The sequence below is a fragment of the Epinephelus fuscoguttatus genome, linkage group LG6 (assembly GCF_011397635.1).
Source record: "Epinephelus fuscoguttatus linkage group LG6, E.fuscoguttatus.final_Chr_v1".
Taxonomy (NCBI): domain Eukaryota; kingdom Metazoa; phylum Chordata; class Actinopteri; order Perciformes; family Serranidae; genus Epinephelus; species Epinephelus fuscoguttatus.
This window is the reverse complement of record NC_064757.1, coordinates 16,622,038-16,644,941: the sequence shown is the minus strand read 5'-3', so window position 1 is coordinate 16,644,941 and position 22,904 is coordinate 16,622,038. Positions and strand designations below refer to the sequence as shown.

Below are 22,904 nucleotides of genomic sequence, written 5' to 3'. Positions count from 1 at the left end.
GTGAAAAGTAAAAATTTCCTCAAAATGTTTTGATTTTTGCAGCTACAACTGTGACCCTGACGAATAAAAGAGGTCATTTCCGAGCTTTGTTGACAAACTTCCCAAACGATTTCCTGTTTTCAGCTCATTGTTAGATATGAATTTCCCAAGGACTGTGTGCACTACGACGGCTCTGACCTCATTTTCATATGGGTCATTTCACATGTGTTCTTTGGGGTAGCAGAGGAGAGAATTTCATTTGGCTGATTTGACGTCAAACATTCTGCTGTATTCTATGAAACCACAAGTAAAAACAGAGTGAGGTTCAATGCAAAAAGACTGCTTCTGTTGTCACACGCATGGCAGCAAATACAAAAACAAACCAAAACATCCCAGGTGTAAAATTCTTCCTTGTTTCCACATCACTTGAAGTATCTGTGTCAAATGACAGATGGAGAAAAGTGTTGCAGAACAATGTTTTGTGGAAACATTTGATGGGAAGGGCAGTGGGTAAACTCCACACTGCTGCACAGTCACAATTAAAGTGATTGATTAGACTGCCTCACCTCGGCTCTCACAGAGTAAAAATAACTGCATTGCACAGGTTTCCTCCCAGTAACCTGATAGGTGGGTTGTTTTGCTGGACTAAGATTTCAGTGCTATTCTCTGAGAGCAGTACTTGTTAAAGCACAACCTAAATTACAATTGGTCAAAGCACCTGATTGATCCCACTGTTTATACAACTACAAGCACACACTGGCAACTGAGCACTACTCCAATTACATCTGTGCGGAGGTCTTGAACAGCTACAAAGTCTTGAACAAGCAAATCATGTTTCTTTAATAACATTCTACAGCTTTCAGATTGTCTTTCACAATCTTACATCATTTAACCAACATAGTTATGTGCCAAGTGCTAATTAGGTAGCATTAATCAATAATAAACAGACCCTAGTTATGAGTGCAACACTTCTCCTAGTTTAATCTGACACATTTATTCCTGCACTCTTTCAAATGAAGTTGAAACTGTACAAAATACAAAACAGTGTAATTGACAAAAGATTCTTTGGTAGTAATGAAATAATAATTTGATCGGCTGGGCAGTCTTGATGTGCAAAAACCAGCAAATGAATCTGCTGTCAAGTGTGTGACTGAGGATTAAAACTGTGTTAGTACTCATTTATTTGGAACAGGCCGAGCATACAGATGGACACTGTATTAGTTTCTATGGACAATTTGAGTGTTTGATACTCAAAAGGCAGATTTTGCCAGATTTGACGGTCTGCTGCGCCTGCAGGATGCCACCTGTCTAGATGTGGGTGGACATAATTGATGTTCACATCAGCATCATTATCCTCCTCTTCTGGATAATTGTTTCAATTTTTGTAGTAAACACATAACGTGGCTCTAAGTATAATAGCATCAGTGTGACACGACATTTACTGATTGTCAATGCACTGTGGACTGTTGACTCACCACCTGCTCCTATGGTCCCATGGGAAAACAATGTAACAATTAGATATGTGAAGACAAATTGGTGTTGATTCCCTTGGTAGTGATACTTAACCTTTCATTTCTTTCAGCGATGACTTACGTACGTATCTGTGTATGTAGTAAAGGGCTGTCCACACCGAGAGCATTAACTATAACGATAACTGTAACGATTAAGTGAGCATCCGCACTGATGAACAATAATGTTCTGTTAACAGTAGCGCCAAGCACGTGCTGCTCACTCCAGCTGTGTTAGCGGTTTAGGAAAATAAATGTTGATGACCTGTTAATGCTGTACATTGTGCAGAGATAAAAAAGAAAACCAAAAGGACATTGATTCACAAAATCTTTCAAAGACAAGAGGAGTTAGGAGAATTCTGAGTGAGCCTGAGTGCATCACAGATGTCCTTTTTCGTGATAGCATCTTCATGTTGATTCTTTGTTTAATCAAATAAAGGTGCGTTTGTCTATTTCTTATTTTTTTAACCTCACTGATGAGTCTCTCCGCAATGTCATCTGCCATGTCAAATGTGATGCACTGTAAATTTTGAGTGCTTTTCCTTGGCTTTCAGTATTTCTGGTGTTTACCAAATTGCTATGAAAGTGATCCCAACAATATCACTCACCAGGTTGTCATTATATTTGTGGAATAATTTTTAAAACAATATATTTATACATATTGTTATCATTATCATTCTTGGAGTGGATGGCACTTCGGACAGGAGAAACATCAACAGTATCAACAATAACTACTTCATTAAGTCGAAGGTTCTCTGATCTAGTTTGGTTCTCTCTCTCAAAGGTGCAAAAAATGTATTTCCCTGAAAATAACAAACTCAGCCTGTCTAATTAAGCAAAGTAACATAATGTGAAAGACACATTTCTACACACTAATTCAAGATAAGTCATTTGCAAGGTACTTATTATTTGAGTTAATAATAATTACCTCCTGTAGAGCATTTTTTTAATCTGGATTTGCAGTAAAAGAGGAGGATAGCATTTTTTGTGTTTAAGAATGTAGCAAAGCCTCATTTTCTGATTTATCTATTCTGAAAGATGGTGCACATGTGCCTGCTAAAGCAGTGTCTACCTCATAGTTTTTAGCTGCCATATCCTTTTCAACAGGGATATCATTTTGGGTTTTTTTGTCGTCATTATTGTTTTACCTTTTTTTTGTCTTCCTCTATGATTCAACCCTTTTACTCTCTTTTGCCAAAGTGGAAGATTACTCACAAACAACAAGGACAAAGGATTTTTTTAACACAAAAAGTGGTTGCCAATAGGAGCAACCAGACTAAATGAAGTGGCAGGCTGCAGTTCAAACGTGGTTGTCCAGGGCGACTGGACAGTCATTAGTGATAAGGCTTAGAAGTAGTCATTATAGTTAAGGAACTGTTGAGACTCAAATGTTAGTCTAACAATCAATTGAATAATGGTCAGTAAAGAGAAGGCTTATTTCTGTTGTCTGTGCCGCCTTCTTGGTTCCATGTTCATATGATATGAACACCCTGCAAACCTGGCATCTGGATTTGCTTCATTAGATACCAAGACTGAGAAAATATGTTTTGTTGTAGTTTGAGTGACCTGAACCTTTAAGGCATAGTATACATTAAATTAACTAATCAACTCTACATGACATGTGCTGGATATTCCAATCCACTCTTTTTTGTCATTCCCTTCTCAGACAGACTTGGTCATGTACAAGTGCAAAGATCTAAAATCAAGCGATGAGAAAAAAATAAAAACCTTGCCCCTTAGTTGAAGTGCCACTACCCATTTGCATATGCATCGCTACATAAACAGGTGCATACAAGAGCAACTCCAATGCCACACTTGTTTTGCATGTGAATGGGTTAACAAAAGTGGGCTTCAATCATGATCATGAACAGGCTTTGAAAAAGGCATGATTGTGGGTTTCAAGGGGGCGGGTTTGAGCACTGCCAAGATCGTAGAGTTGCTACGCTCCTCAAAGGCAGCAATCTTAAAGACGTACTTTGAAAGGAGCAGAACACAAGGCACTTCAAAACATTTGCTATGTGGGAGGAGGCTCCTGGCAGGTGAATGTGGGGGACGTCAGTTGGTTTGGGCTGCAAGTAACAGAGAGTCAACATCAAAGCATAAGGGTGGAGTAGAACAACCAATTCCCAACACACAATGCATTGCACTCTAGTATTTGGTATTCAAGCAGATGACCAGACAGAGTATTCTCTTATTCGTCGTAAGTCAGAGAAGACATTTTCTGTGGGCTAAGAAACATCGGTAAATTTGCCTCGTAGACTCATGGTGTTACTAATATCTATAAACAGATATGTGCATATTTATGCAGAATCTGTGGGCACAAAAGTTTGCTATCGAAAGTGGTTTCTGTTTGTAGTCCGAGTAGTACTGACCAATCAAATTTGAGCAGCAGATAACCAATAATCAGTTGCCTGTTGAGAATATTTTTGATCAGTTACACATGTCCGTCTATAGGTCATTTTTATTACTCTTAAGTTTACTGCATTGTGCACCAACCTTGTTGGTGCCTTGTTGTTCCAACCGTCTGGAAGCTAGCAGGGCCCTGCTTGCATGACGAATACCACTTATAACGCTGTACTGACCAAATATGTTCATTTCTGACTCCGAAAAAAACAATGCATATGGCATAATGCCGAACTTCAAAATGGGAGTCCACAAACCAATGTAGTAGCTAATTCCATTATTTTACAGCTTTACAGATGTCTCTTTTACAGTGGTGGCCTATGGGTAAAATGCTTTTTGGGCCGCAGGGGATATTGCAATATCGCAAGTGGCCACTGGAAAAAATTAGCTGCAAGGGTGTTGAGGGGCCTGCTTCCACCCTACCTAGGTGGTGTGCAGCGCAGAGCGGCCAAGGCTAACATAAGTTAACTAGTGGAGACTGGAGGATGGGCAGTGAAAATAGAAGGAAAGACATTTATATAACAAAACATTAAAACTTCACCACCTCAAAATGAAAATGCTCACTGAATCAATGGAGTGATGGAGTAAGAGGAAAAGTCTCATATAGTCATGTATTTTTTTTCTTAAATGTTAACTGATTAGTTACCAGGTAATAGGTGTCAGGTTACAGAAAGCAACATTAACCAAAACTGACATCTCTAACATAGTCTGTAAGTAGGTGTGTAGTTTTGTGGGCATTAAAACTGGCTCATACACTGGCATAATCATTTTATGTGCCAACGCTCCATGTCAGAGAATCTTGTATCATTGTACTGGATCAAATTTGTCTATTCATGGTAGGGGTGGGGGAAAAAATCGATACAGCATAGTATCACGATATTTTTGTGTGGCAATATCATATCGTCACACAGTGCCAAGTATCGATTTTTTTAATTATACAAATCCAACTTTAAATAGCCTACTAGAATAAAATAATCAATTACTTTTCAGTCCACTAGACACTTTTTGCTGCAATCTGTAATAAATCACAAAATATTGCAATATATATATTTTATCGCAATACCCAGCGTATCACAACATATTTAAAAGCGCAATAATATTGTATCTTGACTTAAGTATCGTGGTAATATCGTATCGTGGGTTCTCTGGAGATTCGCACACCTAATTCGTGGCGAGTGTGTTTCCAAAATGGCAATACTTCTAGCATGTTTGTGTCCTTCACAAAGTGCAAGAATCACCCAGGAATGATTTGGGGAACATTCAGGTGAAATGATGATAATGATCCAACCTCTATAATCTCCCTGATTGCAAGCCCACTGAAGATAGAAGAGTGAACTGAAAGGAAAACAAAGCACTTCAGATTCAACACTGACTGCCGCAACCAGGGAAGCTACAGGTCTCTGTCCCATAATGCCTGCCAGCAAATATCGAGGCCAAAGATGCTTCATTGTGCCTCTGAGCAGAGATTTATGTTTTTCTGGTCACTGAGTTTATATTTGATTGTCCATCTCATTAAAACAGCAATACACTCAAGTTCTGTTTGAGAACATGTGCGTGATTTTTAACGCCCGACTGGACCGGCTCAGCCTCTGGTCAAATACCAAGATTGTATCCATAACCACGGAAGTCATTTGTCAGCTTCGCACACATAAATACACCACCTGCATTCCACAGTTTTTTAGCTAATACATCTCCCCAGGCATTTCCATTTTGCTGCTGCTGCTGCTGTTGCAGTTGGTGCATTTCCCTGTAAAACTCATTATAGGGAGAAAGAATTAGAGGCAAGTATCTAGGTAAGACACAACAGTGCAGGCACTCAAACAGCTAATTGTAATAACCTGACACAAGTGAGTAATTTAGCTGCCTAAAAACGAGCCCTGAGATCTAGAAGGAGCACTATAGAAGAATGAATTAGGCTGGAGGCCATTACACACCAAGACATTTAGACAGAAAAGAAGATCCATCTTTAACTGGGCTGGATTTGAATATTAAACGGTCCTGCTTACCGTTTTAGGAAGAAAAAAATCTGAGATTATTACAGAAGCAAGTTAACATAATATTGTGCATATTGCATTCTTTGTTCCAGACTGCTTTCCACACATCCATTATTTATTAGAAAACATCTATCATTAATCATTTACGACATGCCAGTTAAATCAGTAATTACAGAAAAATTGTGACCATGCAGCACTCACTTAACGGACAAAATTAGGTCATACTTAAACTAAGCCCTGATTACATTTCATGTTCTTGTTCCACATGAGCGGCAGTGACAAATAGGACTTTGTTCTTTTTTTGCTGATGCATCAATTGATTGCTTCCGAATTAAACAGTGACAGATTTTAAGTGACATATTATCGAGCAAATGTGTTCTGTTAATGCGCACTGACATTTTACACTGGTGTATACTGAGATTTGCAAAGTAGCTTGGCCTGTTTCTATTTGCAATGATGAGGAAAGATGTCCTTATCACTGTTATTTTACTTAACATGTGGAGTTTTGACCATTAATGGCACTGAAGAGCAATGTGGCTCTTCATTTTGTTTATTATAATTCATACGCATGTATACAAGACATAAATATGCTATTTCTGGCAGAGCTTCAAGTCTTTTTTACTTCAAAAGAGTGTATAAATCTGTTCAGAACATACTGAGAATACAGCTGGTCAGCAGATTATACTGCAGAAGTCAATCCGAAAAGTTTGTGTAGACATTTTAATAAATTCTTCTCTTAAAAACATCACTCGGATTCCACTGTAACTACAGCTGCTATGCTCCAACAGTGAGAAAAATCCAAACTTTTTACGGCCATGTTTCAAGCCTACCGTGGTGAGTGATACTAACAACATATTTTGGGTGAAACATCCCAGCATACAAACAACATTTTTATTGCCTGATTTCAGCCAACTCATTGAAACTATCTAGGAGAATTTCAGGAGCTGGACCACCCCTCAACTGTGTCACATCCTGCTTACATATCCACCTAACCCATTCCTCCTGCTCCACTCTCATATTCTTTGCTCCTCTCTCCCACCCTGTTCTCCTCTTCCTCTGTTTTCCTCTACTCTATGTAGTGGGTTTGTCGTAGCGAGGTGCTATGGCTAATTCCCCGCTGAAGCTTCCCCTCAACATATTCAGCAAAGCCATACTCGAATAAGATACACAAAACTGACTGGATGCCAGTAAAAACAATTAAATACTGAGACAAGCAGAGAAGTAACCGAGAAGAGGGCTCACCTCACATTTAAACTCAGGTCTAGACCAACTTTTTTCAAGCAAGAACTGATCTGATGCCGATTTTCTCAAAATACCACTTCTATTTCTATCCAAAAATGCTATTCAGCCACCTGGAAACAAAATTAGTGGCACCTTTATCCCTACCAATTTATTTCTCTGGGAGGAACCAGGGCATATGACTCATTCTGGGAAGGAGGTTACATCATGAATAGGTGCCGAATGAAACAGACCACAAGCTAAGAGAGGAACACTTTCCACTAAGGCGTAAGCACAGACCAAATCTTGCACCTCCTTAAAGAGGTGAAAGATATAACAATACATCTGTGATATTATGCATCAGCAGAATGATCTGCTTTGTAACAGTGGTATGTCTCTGACACAGCTGCTGGCACTGACACAAGAGAAAAAAATGTGTACTAGTCACCTAAAGTTCAGAGGTGAAAACAACGGGATCAGGATGTAGATCAGAGCGGGGAAAAAAACTCTCAGCTCTGCTATTCATCTTTCCATGCTTATGCAGTGTATACTAATGGGCTCCTCGCAGGTTGCTCTCTGCTCTACCCTATTTCCCCAATGGGAGTGCTTCCTCCCTGCAGCAGAGCCAGGCTGTGCTAATTCTGGAGACATCCAGGTCTTGGGACCCAAGCCTCACCAAGCTCCCATGTGGGAGGGGTCTGTACGATATGAGGCTGAGAGCGAAATGAACCCCTGGAAGAAAAAAAAAAGAGCATCTGTATAACCTAAGAGGTTATATGCTAGGAGCAGGGTGCAATTGTTTTCCTCATTTCCTCAGGCTTGTAAAGCTGATCCACTATCAGCAGCAGGCTGTTATGCCATGAGCATGGCAATGAGCTTGCTTTCTCTGGGCCTTTTGACATTTCTTGCCATGTAATAGCAAGCAAAAAGCTATTAAGCTGGTAATCAATTGATGCATCCGGAGGGAAAAAGCATTCTGAGTGTGCAGACGTTCTCTAACATGATTGAAAGTTTCTTGTTTGAGGTGCTTACCTAGGCTTGGACACATTTTATTTCTTTTGGGACAAAGAGGCCGCTGCATTTAATTTTCTGAATATCTTATCTGCAAAATGGCATAACTAAACAAAAAAAAAAGGAAAATGATTTATGCAAAACTAACACACACTAAAAGTTGAACACTGACCAAAGTAGCCAGAAGAAAATAACCCACATATATATGTTATTTCTGGGAGGAGAAAATGGTTTAAAATCATGAATCTGTGTGGGCTCATCAGTAGGTGTTTGATGGGGTGTTGATAGGCCTGACAGATTATACTCGGGGTGACATCAGCTCCCAGCTCTGACTCATCCGTGCCCCCAGGACAGTCTAGGAACAGACAGCTGTGGGGTGAGAGGGAGGTCATCACACACACATCAAACCACATTACCTCATCAGACACTGAAAGCCTGTTTTTTGTGGGATCCAGCGAAGCACCGAAGATATATACTGTACAGAGCTTATGGTTAGTGTAAAAAAGAAGACAGAGGCCAATTTTCATTTTTTACTGTATGTGTGTGTGCCTGGTGTTTCTTGACAGCAGATTAAATTTTACTAAACACTACAATTTGGTGGGGCGCCTGGGTGGCAGAGAGGAAAACCACTTGGCCACCATCACAGCAATCCGGGTAAGCAGGATTTGGAATCAGCCGCTTAAAATTGCAAGAAAAAAAGGGAAAAAATACCAAACACATCAACAGTATACTGACTTAGTTAGACTGAAAATAGCGGCGCAATTCTGGATATAAATTCTATCAGTCATATTACGGGCATAATTTACGAGTTGTGCCTGAGCTGTATAACTCACTGGCAGTTCAACAGACACAGAAGCAACACATTGTAAAAAATGCTAATGTGAGCTGATTCTAACAGTATGTGTTGGATGTTGATGCGTTCAATTTTGAGTGAGATATTAGACTCAGAGAGGGAGATGTGATTTTGGGTGCAAATTGCATCTATCAGGCTCACAACAATGCAGTAGCTCAGATATTTTTTCTTGCATATTACTGAATACTATCACATGGGATACAAAGCACGACAGCAGTGCTGCTCACCAGACAGACAACTGCAGCACACCATTAGTTTTATCTCATCCTCGTAAAGAACAACATAGCTGCCAAGGAAGTGCTGTTGAAATCAAAACAGCAGACTTGTGTGTGTGTGTGTGTGGTCACTTTCCCTCCATCATGGCCCGTGCATATGTGCATTGCCGCTTAGCCACAATGGCCTTCTAAAGGAAAAAGACAGAACTGAACTGCTCCCGCTCATTTCACAGATTTTCCAGACAAATAATTTCGGGTTTGTGCCCGCTAGCGCCAACCCTCTGTCCGTCCCGCTCTCTCTGGCCTATAATTACATGCCATTCATTTGATTTGTTCATTAGTTCAAGCCTCGGCTGGGTAGAAGCAAAACGGAACCCTCTTATTAGTGGTTCATGACTCTACTCTCTCCATGGTGAGCTCTGGAGCTATACGGTGGAAAACAGCAGCGGAGCAGCGGGAGAGGGGAAACTGGCGGGAAGACCTTATTTTAACCCAAAGCACACATCTTCATAAAGAGAGACAGCGGGGAATGCACACTGTCATAATAAGCGTATAGCCGTAAAACCTCTTACATAGAAACACGGCTGTGGTGCTCACAAGGTCAACAAACCCATGATCAAGAAACACTGATATTACAGATAACAAAAACTGAAGGCATGAACCAAATCTTTGCCAAAGAGGCACTTTACTGCGTAGATCATTTTCTTCCATCTTATGCACTGAGGTGACAAAAATAATCAATGTCCTCAACAGTGATGTGATGCATCTCTACATACAGTAGTATCAGCTCAGTGCCTCCCTTGATCACCTTTAAACTCGCAATCTGAGAGACAGACTGGTTCATTCTGACACTAGAAAACCACCTCACACTGTGTTTTGGCTGCCTAATCAACTTACCGCTTCTTCCGCTGTGGCTACTATGCACAATGTTCTAACTCATCAGACACCAAGTGCTTTACACATCAACGTACTGGTAGACAATCCACCATAAAATCCTTCATAAACTTCAGCAGCACACATGGTTTCTACATGCGGAAATGTCCCTGTGGTCTGGTTTATGTTTGACAAACTAAAAAAGCATTAAAGACTCGCATATCTGAGCACAAGCCTGCAATACACACACAAAACATGGACTTTGCTATTCCGCAGCACTATGCCAGCTAACCATTGCTCTGCAGCATCATTTAACTGCTGTGGGATAGAAAAAAATGTCATTCTCTCCTAGAGGTGGTGACATTGTCGGCTCAGTGCTCCACTGAGAGGCACACTGGATTCCTTCTGTACTCTTTACATAGTTGAGCCCTTTGGCTTTAAAAGTATTTCACTGCTGAAAAGATCTTTTCATAAAACTTGACTGTCTATGGAGCAGAAAGACACAAATACTTTTGAAACGGGTGCTACATGACCAGAGAACTCAGAGGAAAAGGGCTGTGGTATTTGCTTTTGCTCAAGAAGTTGAAAACCTAAAACAACCAGAATGCACTGCGCCGCACCCGACCAATAAATGATCGTGCTGGTGGGTGACGTAATGTGGGCTTGGATGTTTTTCCACTAGAAACCATCTAGTAACAAACAATCTCATGTTACAGCTAATCAATAAGTTAAAACATGATTTTGAAAACATTTTAGCCGAGAATAGGCTACCAAGTGGCAACCTGATGAAGCCAACACAGAAATGCCAAAAAGTGCAGTTCTTTGGATGGCCACTTGAGACTGGCTCAAGAAGTGACTCAATCCCCGTAGACCCCCATGTTAAAATGCCCAACTTTACAGCAGAAATAAACATGTTTACAGCCTGGTACAAAAAATGCTTTTTGTCTCTAAATTTGATCCCTCCTTTTTGTAACTCACCAGTTTACAATTAATCAAGACTTAAAGTTAGACATAATCAATGGCAGCTTTTTGTGGCAGGCTGTCTGCTGATAGTGTCCTGGGCTTCTTAGTGAGGTCCACCCCTCACATCTTAACAGCTTCAACCTCTCAAATATGGTCCCTTCTGGCTCTGAAAAATCAAGATGGCAACAGCCAAAATGCCAAACTCAAGGCTTCAAAACAGTAGTACACACACCACTGGGCGGCATTAAGGTAGCTTATTTTTAAGTCTATGTAGGCTATGCAGTAACAGAATCTTTGTTCATATTTGATCAGCACTGCCAAGTTTTACTATTTGATGAGAGTTGGGTCTGCACCTGAGAGAGAAAGAGAAAGAGAAAGAGGGGCGGGTCTCTCTCTCGATCCGCCTCTATACTCTTTGTGTCCATGGTAGCGGGCATACCAAAATGCAGAAGTGCTCTCTGTAGCCAAGTGCCAGCCAAAATGAGCTGAGAGATGAGCAGGGAGATCTGGGCAGTGGTAAGATGGAATTTACCACAGTTCATTAACTCATACTACACACGTTGCACAGCTCGTTAAAAGTCTGCAAAGTAACCCTTTAAAAATAAAGAACTGAATTTGTCATGCTTACTTTATTTTGTTATGATTGTGATGTGATGGATGCAGTACTTGTAATTTTCTATTTTGTATTTTTAATATTCTATGTTGTTTTGCCCCTGATGTGATTGTGAGGCACGGGTAGCGGCATCCACATTAGTAGCTCTCACATGTGGCTCCTCAATCCAAAAGATTTGAAATCCTGGTCCACCAATTAACCAATGAGAACTGCTCACCTGTTGTACATTGAATATATATGTTTGCCTTTTTGTCTTTGTTCTCTTTGAATCTGATGAAAACACAGTGGTGCTAAATCATTCGTCTGTTTGCATTATTAAAAGCTGTTAATTGATCGGTCTGCTTTCTTTCTTCTCCCTTACAATTTAATCAAAGTTGGTTTAATCCACTGAACACACGGTTGTATTATTTGCACAACAGCTACATTAATGCTTGAATGGGAGGGGATCCAGAAGCAGGTCTGCATACTAGATCATCTAGGATCTAGTGCTATCTACTCCCTCGGCTCATTTTTTACATTTGCGAAATTTTAGGCATGTATTTTGTGTTTCGAAATTCATACATTTTTCTGTTTTTTAAAATGTTGAGAACCTCTCCCACAGCGGCCTCACCACTCAACTTTAAATAGTTTGAGCTCCTCTGAACACTCCAGAAAGACATCAGTAATTACTTCTGACAATTAAAATCCCGAAATATGCCTCGTCTGTGTCGCAGGATCTTGTGAAGGGTGTGCAGTTGTAGCTGAGCTCCTGTGCCCCATTTTTCACTATAACCCAAAAGGCAAGAAGCGATATATCTGATCTGTGAATGCTACATGCTGAGCAACTTTCTCTGCACAAACATTATAAGTCTCTGCTGTTGGTAGTCTCATGACTAACTAAAAGCATTCATATTTTACAGCTGTTTATTTCTAACTATGGGCAGGTATGCGGGTTGTTGTCAGCTGCATTTAGTTCGTTCAGATCAAACCGGATTGTGTTAATCATAAATATGCATCAAAGGATATTATAAATATTCATCTACACAGTGTGTGGCGCCTATATACATGAAGAGTTAAAAATTCAGCATTCATTTTATATTTTGTCTAATTTATATTTTAGTTTTTATTAAATTTTTAACAGTAGTTGGTGAGGAAATATATGGGCTCTAAACAGTCCGCAGTTTTAATTTCTAGACTGAATTAAATTTAAAACTGCACAGGACAGAGCAGGAAAATATGAAAATGAAAGATATTTTTGTAGTTGGAATGTTTCGCTCTACAGCTATGCCAAGGTACAGTTGGGCTGTACTTACAATTTCAGAGAAAACAATGTGAAAGAATACAAACACGACTACACACAAATGATTGTATAACTCAATGTTATCATGAAACAAACACCTAATATATGTTCCTTGCTCGACAAATACAATAACACACATATTTTAGACCACTTATTGTCACTTCACTGAGGCTTTCAGTTCATTATTCAACACGCATCAAATAATAGCGCAGGTCACGGAGATGTTATGAAATAAATATGTCAGATGGAGAGAATAAAAGCAAGAAGAAAGGCACAAGAGCTATAACCACTCTCCACATGAGATCAAAAGCCAGGTTCTTTATTCTTGACACACAGCGAGATCAGATGAGAGCTGGTTTAACGGACTGTCATACCAACAGGGGAGCATTACACCCCAGTGGTTTTCATCCACATGAAAAGCAGAGCACTGCTGAGAGTGGCAACGGATGAGGTCTTCAAATCGCACAATTCTTTTTCTTCCCTTTCCGCGTACAGTAACAGCAAAAGCCAGTGTCATCACCCAGCACTCCAGGAAAAAAGAAGCTTTATGCCTCATCAGGGTGTCAGCATCCACTCCACACACACACAATTACTGAATATGCTGCCGCTGTAATTAAAGTCCCCTTTCAGCACTCCACACACCATGACCTTTTCCAATGCAAACACTCATTGTCTCAGTTAAACCCAAGGCCCCTCCACTGGGATGTAAATGGACATTTTTATGTTGGTGAAAAGAAAAAATATATGCAAGCAGGCATGCACTGAAAAAAGATGTGTCGTAGCCTCATCTGGGAAACAAGGCTTGATGGGCTTTAACCATCATTATGAGAGAATGTCGCAGCAACTTTGGCAATAAACACTTGAGGAGACAGAATACCCTTGATAGGCACCATCATAACCTATAATCAGAGGATATGCAAAAGATAGAGATGTTTCCCCCGACACTGCAGTGCCAGTCGTCTTTTGGCTCCCTGGGAACTCTCCTGTCAGTGCTCACGCAGGAGAATAGGAGTGATAGCAGAAAGGGCTGTTTGTTTAACATGTCATTGGAACAGCCGTGTTGAGAGGGTGGGACCAGATGGAGGAGCAGAACAGACAGGGAATCCATCTAGAGAGGGTATTGTCCTCACAGTCACTGGTATATTACCAAGCAGCAACCTCTGGGATTGAAAAATGAAGCCACGGCAGAAGAGCCAGAAACTGCAGCTCCTTGAATAGCCACTTGAGGCTGGGTCGAGAAGCGAGTCAGTCCCCACAGACCCCAGTACCTTTACTTTACAGCAGAAATAAACATGTTTACAGCCATGGTGAATATTTATATAACTCCCCTGTTTATATTTTATTAAGGCTTAAAGTTACACAACTTTAAGGCCGGCGCCACTTGAGTGACAAGCTGTCTGCAAAGCGTCACTACGGTCTATAGCCCTTTTTTAAGTCCCTTTTGTAACAGGTTCACACTGGATCCGGATTTTCCACTAAGTACTGCCCTCTTGCTTCTGGTGCTCATGTTAATAGAATGGGCTGTTCACACTGGAAACAGCGCATCAGCGAGCACCCAGGCCAGCGATCTGCAGCGATAGTTTCGGAGTCTGCTCTATTTTTTCTGTGAGCAAATCTGGCAAGAAAACACACTGAAATATATTGAAAACAATATGAAGTGTATATCAAATATGATTTGGATGATCTGACCATGATAAATGCTAGAACTTGCATCCCATGCTTCCACATATTTGTCAGTTGTGTCTGAACAAAAAGCCCAAGAGACGAGCTGAGCCTCTGAGCCACACACACACCCACACACGCACATAATCAGACAGACACAGAACTCTACATGTGATTCAAACAAAGCAGAGAGCGGAATCACTTGCTGATCAGCAGCTGCATGACAATTAATAGATTGGGGCGCTTCCGCGTACAGTGTGAACCTGGTGTAAGTTTCTTCTTATGCCACCTTCGCCAACCAAACAATGGCAGCATCATGCTGCTGTTTAGATAGCATGCCAGCATCATTTGCTGTCCTTGTTATATGGCAGCTGAATTCGTCCTCTGGTCAGAGGGTAAGGAGCTCCTGGAACCCATTGTTTTGCTAATTTAAGGACATTTTTGGCAATCGATATATTGATATATTCTTTGAGTTAGCTGCTAACTGCTAGCAGCTACTTTTTAAATCTCCCAGCAGTAGGTCGCATGCATAACACATCATGACAATGTCACACCTGTATCGCCCATGATCCTGTCCTGCTGGCCATCCTGTTTATACAGACATCACTTCGGCGCTGTTACTACCTCTGATGCCGGTTTAGAGCCAAGACAACTCTGTCCTCCCATTCCACAATTATGCCTTTTATACAGAATGGTAAGGCGGCATAATGGCGTGAAATGCCCAGCTTGAAGAGGCAGTATAAAAAGAGCTTATGAGTCAGATTCACCCCTCCCTCCTTCACAGCTCCTCCCCCTCGTCCAAACACGGTCACATCTGACTCCAAAAAAAAAAAACAAGATGGGGATGGCCAAAATAAGGAGGCTTCAAAACGGGAGTCCACAAACTAATGGGTGACATCATGATAGCCAAACGTCACAATATAGCCATTATTTCATACAGTCTATGGTATATACGCCTAAAAAGCACTTGCGGCGCGACACAGAATCCCAAAATACTCACTGGAGATAGAAGCTAAAATGTTTTTCATCTCACACAAAGGGTACACACACCCATGACTACCAAAAAATGTTGGCTAAACTTTAAGAGTTTGCTGCAGTGTCATTCCTTTTGTACTTAAAAATTAATCATGCACAGGAAATGAAGCTTGATTACACACCACACATATTCTCCCAGTTCCCCTCCCAGACTGGCTCATAGAGACAAAATGCGAACAGACACACACAAGTGTGCGCCCCTTGTCTATGAAATGACACCCTATTTTGTTCTCATTTAAGCTTTTTATATTCAATAAGAGGGTGAGGTACAAAGGGCCTAAAGCTGTCTTGGGTCATTAAACCACACTTTTTCTTTCTTCTTGCAGAATGTGTTCTCTGGCACTAACAGCAGGCAAAGCTGACAGATTAGACAGGGGGTTCCTTCACAGGCTGGCTGTGGGCTTCAGGAGGGTGGGTGCTCACTGGTGCTTGGGGCGGCAAAAACCACGCCTGTCACTGTTTGACGGGCCAATCCAGAAGTGCGGTCATAGGGAGCTATGATTGATGATATTATGTACTCACATAGGATCTGAATGCCAGCACACTCCTGTGATTTAATCCCTGTTCCTTCATCAAACATCCAGGCGTAGCAGATGGACTGCACAATACCAGACCTCTCTTTCCCTGAGGCCAACGTCATAAGTGTCAAGACCACCATTACTAATCAATTCTTTGAGGCAGCAATACCTAAATACAGCAGTTGTAATATTGTTCATTCCACTGTAGCACATTGATACAAAATAATCAAACTCATATTAGAAGATTTGAGTACGGTTTGAGCTGAATGTGATTTCTTTTTCCTGACATGTCAGATAACTGAAGATGGATTTGTGACCTTGGGCTCCACCTGCACATTTGTCAAGTAGAAAAATGGTCTCCATGGTGGCTGTGTTGATACATGCTTAAGCACATTTCTATATTTATATGAAAGTTAGTCATGATGAACATTTCCTTGAAACCAATAAATGTTAAAAAATAAATAAAAATATATATATAATATAAAATGCCCTTTTCTCCTGCACAGACAAAACGCTTTTAACAGCCGTCCTGTTTGACAAGACTGACCCCTAGTGGTGATTCAAGAAACTTAATCTAAAACATGAACATCACCCTCTGTTTAACTGTCAATACCACAGACATATTAATCCTTTTGTCTCATGTTGCAGAGTAAAACACAAGGGTCAGGCTATACATTGACACCAAGTCTGCTGCTAATGCAAACTTCAGCATGAGAGTCAAAGCTGTCAGGCAGTAAATCCAAGAATAAACAGAGCTACACTGCCTAGATTAAGCCAACCATCCCCCAGTCAGACCACAAAGAGGTTCATTGTACTTGGGAAGCATATAAAGAGGAAAAAGGAGAATGATTTTGGCAGTGATTTTCAATTATAGTTTGGCCTCACTGGCCTCAAAGGGTTATGAAATTTCTCCCGAATGAACAAGATGTAGTGTATGTTAAAGCTCAGATGCTACAGAGGAAGAAGTGACAACATGGAGGGGAGATTATTGTTGTAGAATTGCTAATATCAAATGAAACACACTTGTACTGAAAAGCATCTAAAAGCTATACAGCAACTGTATAATCAATGAAACAAAAACAAAAATATAAAACAAAAATCTACAGTTAACAGTAGGTGCTAGGATGACTACATTTGTGACAGTCCGCATTCTGTGAGACAATGCAGCAAGCACAAAACATGTGTAATTGAAAGTGACAGTCTCAGTTCTCACTGCAGCGGTACATTTTTACAAAAGCGGAAACCTACCTGAGCATCCGAAGATACACGACCTCAGATCAAAGAAGAGGTGGCCACTGATGCATCATTGGTAGCGACAAATTATCATCAATAGCACTCTACCACATTATCATCAATCTCTCTCTCGAAAGACAAAAGTATCCCTCCATGCTAAATCATGAAATCAATGCATTTCTATCACTGAGAGGAATTGGTCTCCGAGTGATCTCGGCGGCTGAGTAATGTGAAATCTATCGCAGGTTAGTCCACATGGCCTGGACAAGATCAAAGACAAGACCCCAGAAAACTTTGTATTGATCAAGAGCCACAAAAACACAACTGAGGAGTGAAAATGTGAGCGGACTGTAAAACACTTTAAATTGAAGATAAATCTTATAATAATTGTGAGAAAAACAATGCTAATATAGCTACTGTAGTACTATTACCTACTATGCTGACAAGATGTCACGCTTGTCAGCAATGCTTTACAAAAAACATCCTTTTGATCAAACATACTTGAAATATCACACATTTTAAAAACAGCATGCCCCCATTTTAATGTCCTTTATGTCCTGTTAATTAAAGCTCAAATTGGTATTGATATGGACATCAGAGCCCCAAAATTAGATTTGATGTTTGGTATTTAATTCCTGGCAGTGGCGCTCTATTGGTACACTCAAGAAAAGTCAATAATTTCTTTTTAACAAGATAAAATGTTATTATCTTGGGACATCTTCCTCATGTTGCTCCACTGTTGTACAATTTTAGTGTATCATTCGTTTGAACTGTTGAGGCACACTTACCTTGGGCCACTTGGGATTGAGCTCACAAGCTTTTTCAGCATCATCCAGCGCCGCCTGGTGCTGTCCAAGTTTGAGGAGTGCTGCTGAACGGTTACTATACAGGATGCAGTTCTGTGGGTCAGCTTGCAAGGCATTAGTGTACAAATGAACGGCCACCTGAAAGTCACCACGCTGACATGCCTCGTTGCTCTGCTGCACTTTCTCCATGAACTCTGCTTTGCTGAGACCATACCTGGCACCTTCGTCTCCAGCAATGCAACGGCTAGGTCTGCCCGTTGTCCGAGAACTGAAGATGGAAAACTGGAGAAATGGATGAAGAGAAGTGAGAGTGAGAGCTGTAATTGTTCTAACTGAGAGATCTCATAACACTTATAGGCCGTGTAACATTGGCTTCAAGTGGTCTGACAGAACACTCGACTTTCCACCTCCTCTTGGCTCTGTTTTCAGGCTTTAGAGAATCAAGCCAGTCAGGTCATTTCAGGGAGAGGGCATTCCTACTGGCTATTCTACAAATGCAGATGCGCATGCATGTCGCTTCCAACAATGAAAGCTTGATTCTATGATGGAGAGTCCTGCAGAGACAGTTTCTATTCCAGCATTGGAAACAGCTGCCTACACTGCACAGAAACCCCCAAAAGGAAGTTGGACTAATGAAAAAGAGAGTCTAAAAGAAAGTCTGACAATAAATTAAATAAAATATGTCAATATCAGCAAAGCGTTTCCGAAACAGAGACAAAATCTTGCTAATAATTTTGCCTTCTGCTAACCAGAGCCAAATGCCCACAGCTGTGTCTTCAAGTTCATGTTTATGTAGCTAATGTTAGCTAGAGCCTTGAAACACTGTGTCCCCTCCACCTCACTCCCCACTGCTACAAACCACCTCAGTGGGAGATGAGTGGACAGCAGCTCCAACGCTGGACACCCGGTCAACTGTCACACCAACCCAAATCCAGCCAGCACGAACTCCAGCTCCAGGGAACCAGAAAGCACAGACTCTTTTACGGATCAGCAAACTTTCTGTTTCTACCAACACAGGTTAGACCGGGCGCTGGTGCTGAAGGGGTTACTTTGCCCGAATTCAAGCCGCTACAGCCACCACCCAAAGGCCTGTCCCTCTAGCTGTGGCTCACTCTCCTCCCGAGGAAACAGTCCACAGCGGCAAGGAGCAAGGACAGACAGTGGGGTGGCTACCTAGCTTATTCATGTCCCATCTGTGGTCTGATAAACAGAAAGAGAGTGTGGGGCAAGGAAGGACTTAGCGAATGCTCAGCATGCACGAATTAAGATTTAAAAAGTCAGTGTATGGGAAACACTGGGTTACTGTATGAAGCGCATGCACATGCTCATATTACTCTGGTGGGAGGGGCTTAGGACAAAGAGGGGAAAGCTGCACGAGGAGAGTGTATTTTCAAATTTTGCTATTTTTTTCCCTTTTCCAGTTTTCTGCCTACCCCAGCTTTAACTTGTAGGAACACACTTTAGCAAGACATTAATAATAGGCTGAATGAACTGTAGTTACAACATGCAGCTAAAATGTGAAGGAACGTTACTGTGTGAACGTAAAGCAGGGTGTTAGTGCAACAGTGTATGACAAAGCATGTTTGCCAAATTGACTCATCCTCTCCCACAGGAACAAAGAAAAAAATACTGTGGTCCTGTGTGATAACTGAGCTGAACAGACTTTTTTCACTCACATTTTCATAATAAGAAAAACTTTTAGGAACATTAATAATAACTTGAATTCGATTCAGTTTGACTAACTTCAGGACCCTGGTATTGTGCAGGGTGGTGCAGTGTTATGGCTGTACTGTACTCTGAACTAACTGAACTGAGCCATCGTCAGTATTTTTTGTTCCACCTGTGTTTTTCCTGTTATGAAAAGTCTGTGTCAATGTCTGCTGTAAAAAAAGATAACAGCAAGGGAGGATATGATACATTTTAGCCTCATATAACTGAGTGTATCTTTACTTGAATTTAGCTCAAGTTCTAGCTCACAGATAAGCACGCTGAGAGCACACATTCCTAAATATCAAACTAAACTATAAGACTAAATGAACGATCAGTGTATCTATGGCTTTATATTGTCACATGGACTAAAATTAAAAGCAAGGTTTCCAAAATAATCCAAGGTATGTTGAATTGTTCTGGAAACAAAGACTTTGTCCAAATAAGTTTTTTCAAAGAGGACTTTGGTGAGATTGCTGAATTTGACATCTCTACAGAACATGTGATACTGTATAACTTTACGTTATTGTTAAAATCCAAGCAAGGTTGATTTAAAAATCTCATTTTCTTCTATGAAGGACAGCGGCATCAAGGTTAAAAACATATCTCATTAGTTCAATATAAAGCCTGTCTAATTAATGTTCACAACATACTACACGTTATTCTCCTATACTGCTGTTTAGACACACAATAATAGTGTTCATTTCTACTGCATAAAGGAATCTTTATTGCAGTGACACGTTTCCTACCACAACCAGATAATACTTGCCTTAGAGAAAGGCCATTGGCATTAATGTGGGATTGAATCTTTTATTGTTCCCATTCATATTCAACTTGTTACACTCCTGAACCAGAGCTGGCAGGCAAACCATCTGAATGCAAGACCAATTATTATCCTGACTCAAGTCTTACTGTAGCTGCATCCAACCAATACAGTCTGAATGATTAAGATGAGTGTCGTATCCATTTAACAGGGATCGTTTGCTGAGTATTACTGAATCATGAAATTCATCTTGGGTTGCATGTTTTTAGGGCTAGCTTCCATTATACCTCTTTCTCACCACACCTCCTCAGACTGAATTCTGGGATAGGGCAGGCTTGGTAATTACTTCCAGAGGCCCGGGGAGTAGACGCAGCAAACATGAGGGCTTTGGGTATCAAGTAGATTCAACATCAAGTTACAGTGCAGTACCAATCAGTTGCTTTATTACACCCTTTGACCTTCACTCTTCCACTGTTTCTTGTTCTTCTATGTATGGTAACCCTTAAATAATCTTTTGTACCACTTCCTGCTTTATTTGGCTTGGCTTTAGAGAGACAGTTCACCCTCAAATCAAAAGTAGGGCCTGCATAGTTTTCCTCTTACCTGTAGTGCTATCTATCAGTCTAGACTGTTTTGGTGTGCATTGCTGAGTGTTGGAGACATCGATCATAGAGTTGTCTGCTTTCTCTCAAATATGATGAAACTACATGGTACTTAGCTTGTGGTACTCAAAGTGCCAAAAAAAAATACATTTGGCTCCACTCAACAGCAATGTGTCTTTCCAGAAATCATGACCTGGTTAGTTAAGATAACCAACAGACCTGATTATGAGCAGTTTCATGTAGGAGCCAGAGATGGAGAGAAGTACTCGAAGACTCAAGTACTTGATTTGGGTGTGGATGTTCATCAACGTATAGAGTAATTGCAGCCCAACCTCCCATGTATAAACTTTATTTTTATATATATTTTTACTATTTAAAATAGGTACTTTCTAATTTTATGGTAGAGCTGTGCGCAGCTTATTGCTTCACTCAGAATATCCATGATCTGCTGATGATCTCTCTCTGTTTATCACGAAACTACTACTGTAAGAGTGTGAGCTCTGTGCCGGGACAGTTGGTAAGAGTCCACCCGCACGTACACACACAATGACAGAGCTAAATGTTAGCATCACATAGCTATTGTTACCTAACAGGTTTAACAACAGTCGAGCCATTTTGGTGACTTTGCTGGGACCGTAAAGCAGCTTGGTGTCTGATGTTAGCCTCTGCTGTTCTGTTAGCTCGTGCTGACTGGGCAGACATGGAACTAAGCGGGAGGAGAGCAGCTCCAGACTCCAGAGGCAGTTCTTTAGCACTGGATGTAACCTATGTAACAGCAGCGACAGAAAGTTTGCATAGTTTTATGTTAACATTGAATTTATGACTTAATCAAGCTGCAGCCTCTGGGGCAGAAAAATGAAGTGCAAAAAAACTGCAGTTACAGCCTGGTACAATAATGGTTTTGGTCTCTATAGCTAATTTCTCCTGTTATGACAACTGGGGTGATTTTTTTGTGACTCACCTGTTATTAATGCCTACAGCTACACATAATAAAGTGTGGGCTGCTTTGAGTGACAAGCTGTCTGCCAATTGTGCCCTCAGCTTCTCAGTCAGATCCACCCCTCGCTCCTCCAAACTACCAGCCAAACACAGCCACTTCTTGTTTCAAAAAATCAAGATGCCGAACAAGGCTTTAAAACAGGAGTCCACCAACTAATGGTTGACATTACAGTAGCTATGTCCATTATCTTTATAGTCTATGGCTTTAATAGGCTAACTGATCCCTGGTTGTTCAATCAATGAATATTTCAGAATGTACTTGTTTTCTGTTGCAGGCTAATTTACAGTCCTATTCTCATGTTGGATTTTTTATTTTTTTAATTTATTTTACAAGTGCTTGAAAATTACTTAAAATGCCCATCACTAGGAGGAACTATTTTCTTTCTCCTGAACTACACTCGTCAATCATATCACAGTGCAGAAGGAAGCCTGCATCTACTGCTAACTCACCTAGCACCACTGAGCAGGTGCTCAGCTGAGGAGGAAACCATTAATGTTTACATCTCAAGCTGTCTTGACCACAAGCCTCTCGTCCATGGGTAGATGTATGTTTCCTTCTGCACGGTGATGCACTTGGCAGGTGTACTTCAGTAGACAGAAAATAGTTCCTACATGAAACTGTGCACCAAAAGGTCTGTGAAGTACTTGGAATAACCAGGTCATGATTTCT

General features: G+C 40.8%; 1 protein-coding gene across 2 annotated transcripts in view; it reads right to left on the bottom strand.

Annotated features, from left to right (window-relative positions):
• The window catches only part of LOC125890053 (tetratricopeptide repeat protein 28-like), a 196,007-nt gene that overhangs the window by 171,301 nt on the left and 1,802 nt on the right, over positions 1–22,904 (bottom strand). For both annotated transcript variants that reach the window (XM_049578447.1, XM_049578448.1), the window contains exon 3: positions 18,146–18,445. In XM_049578447.1, the coding sequence (XP_049434404.1) occupies positions 18,146–18,445 (300 nt within the window). The remainder of the gene's footprint in view (positions 1–18,145; positions 18,446–22,904) is intronic.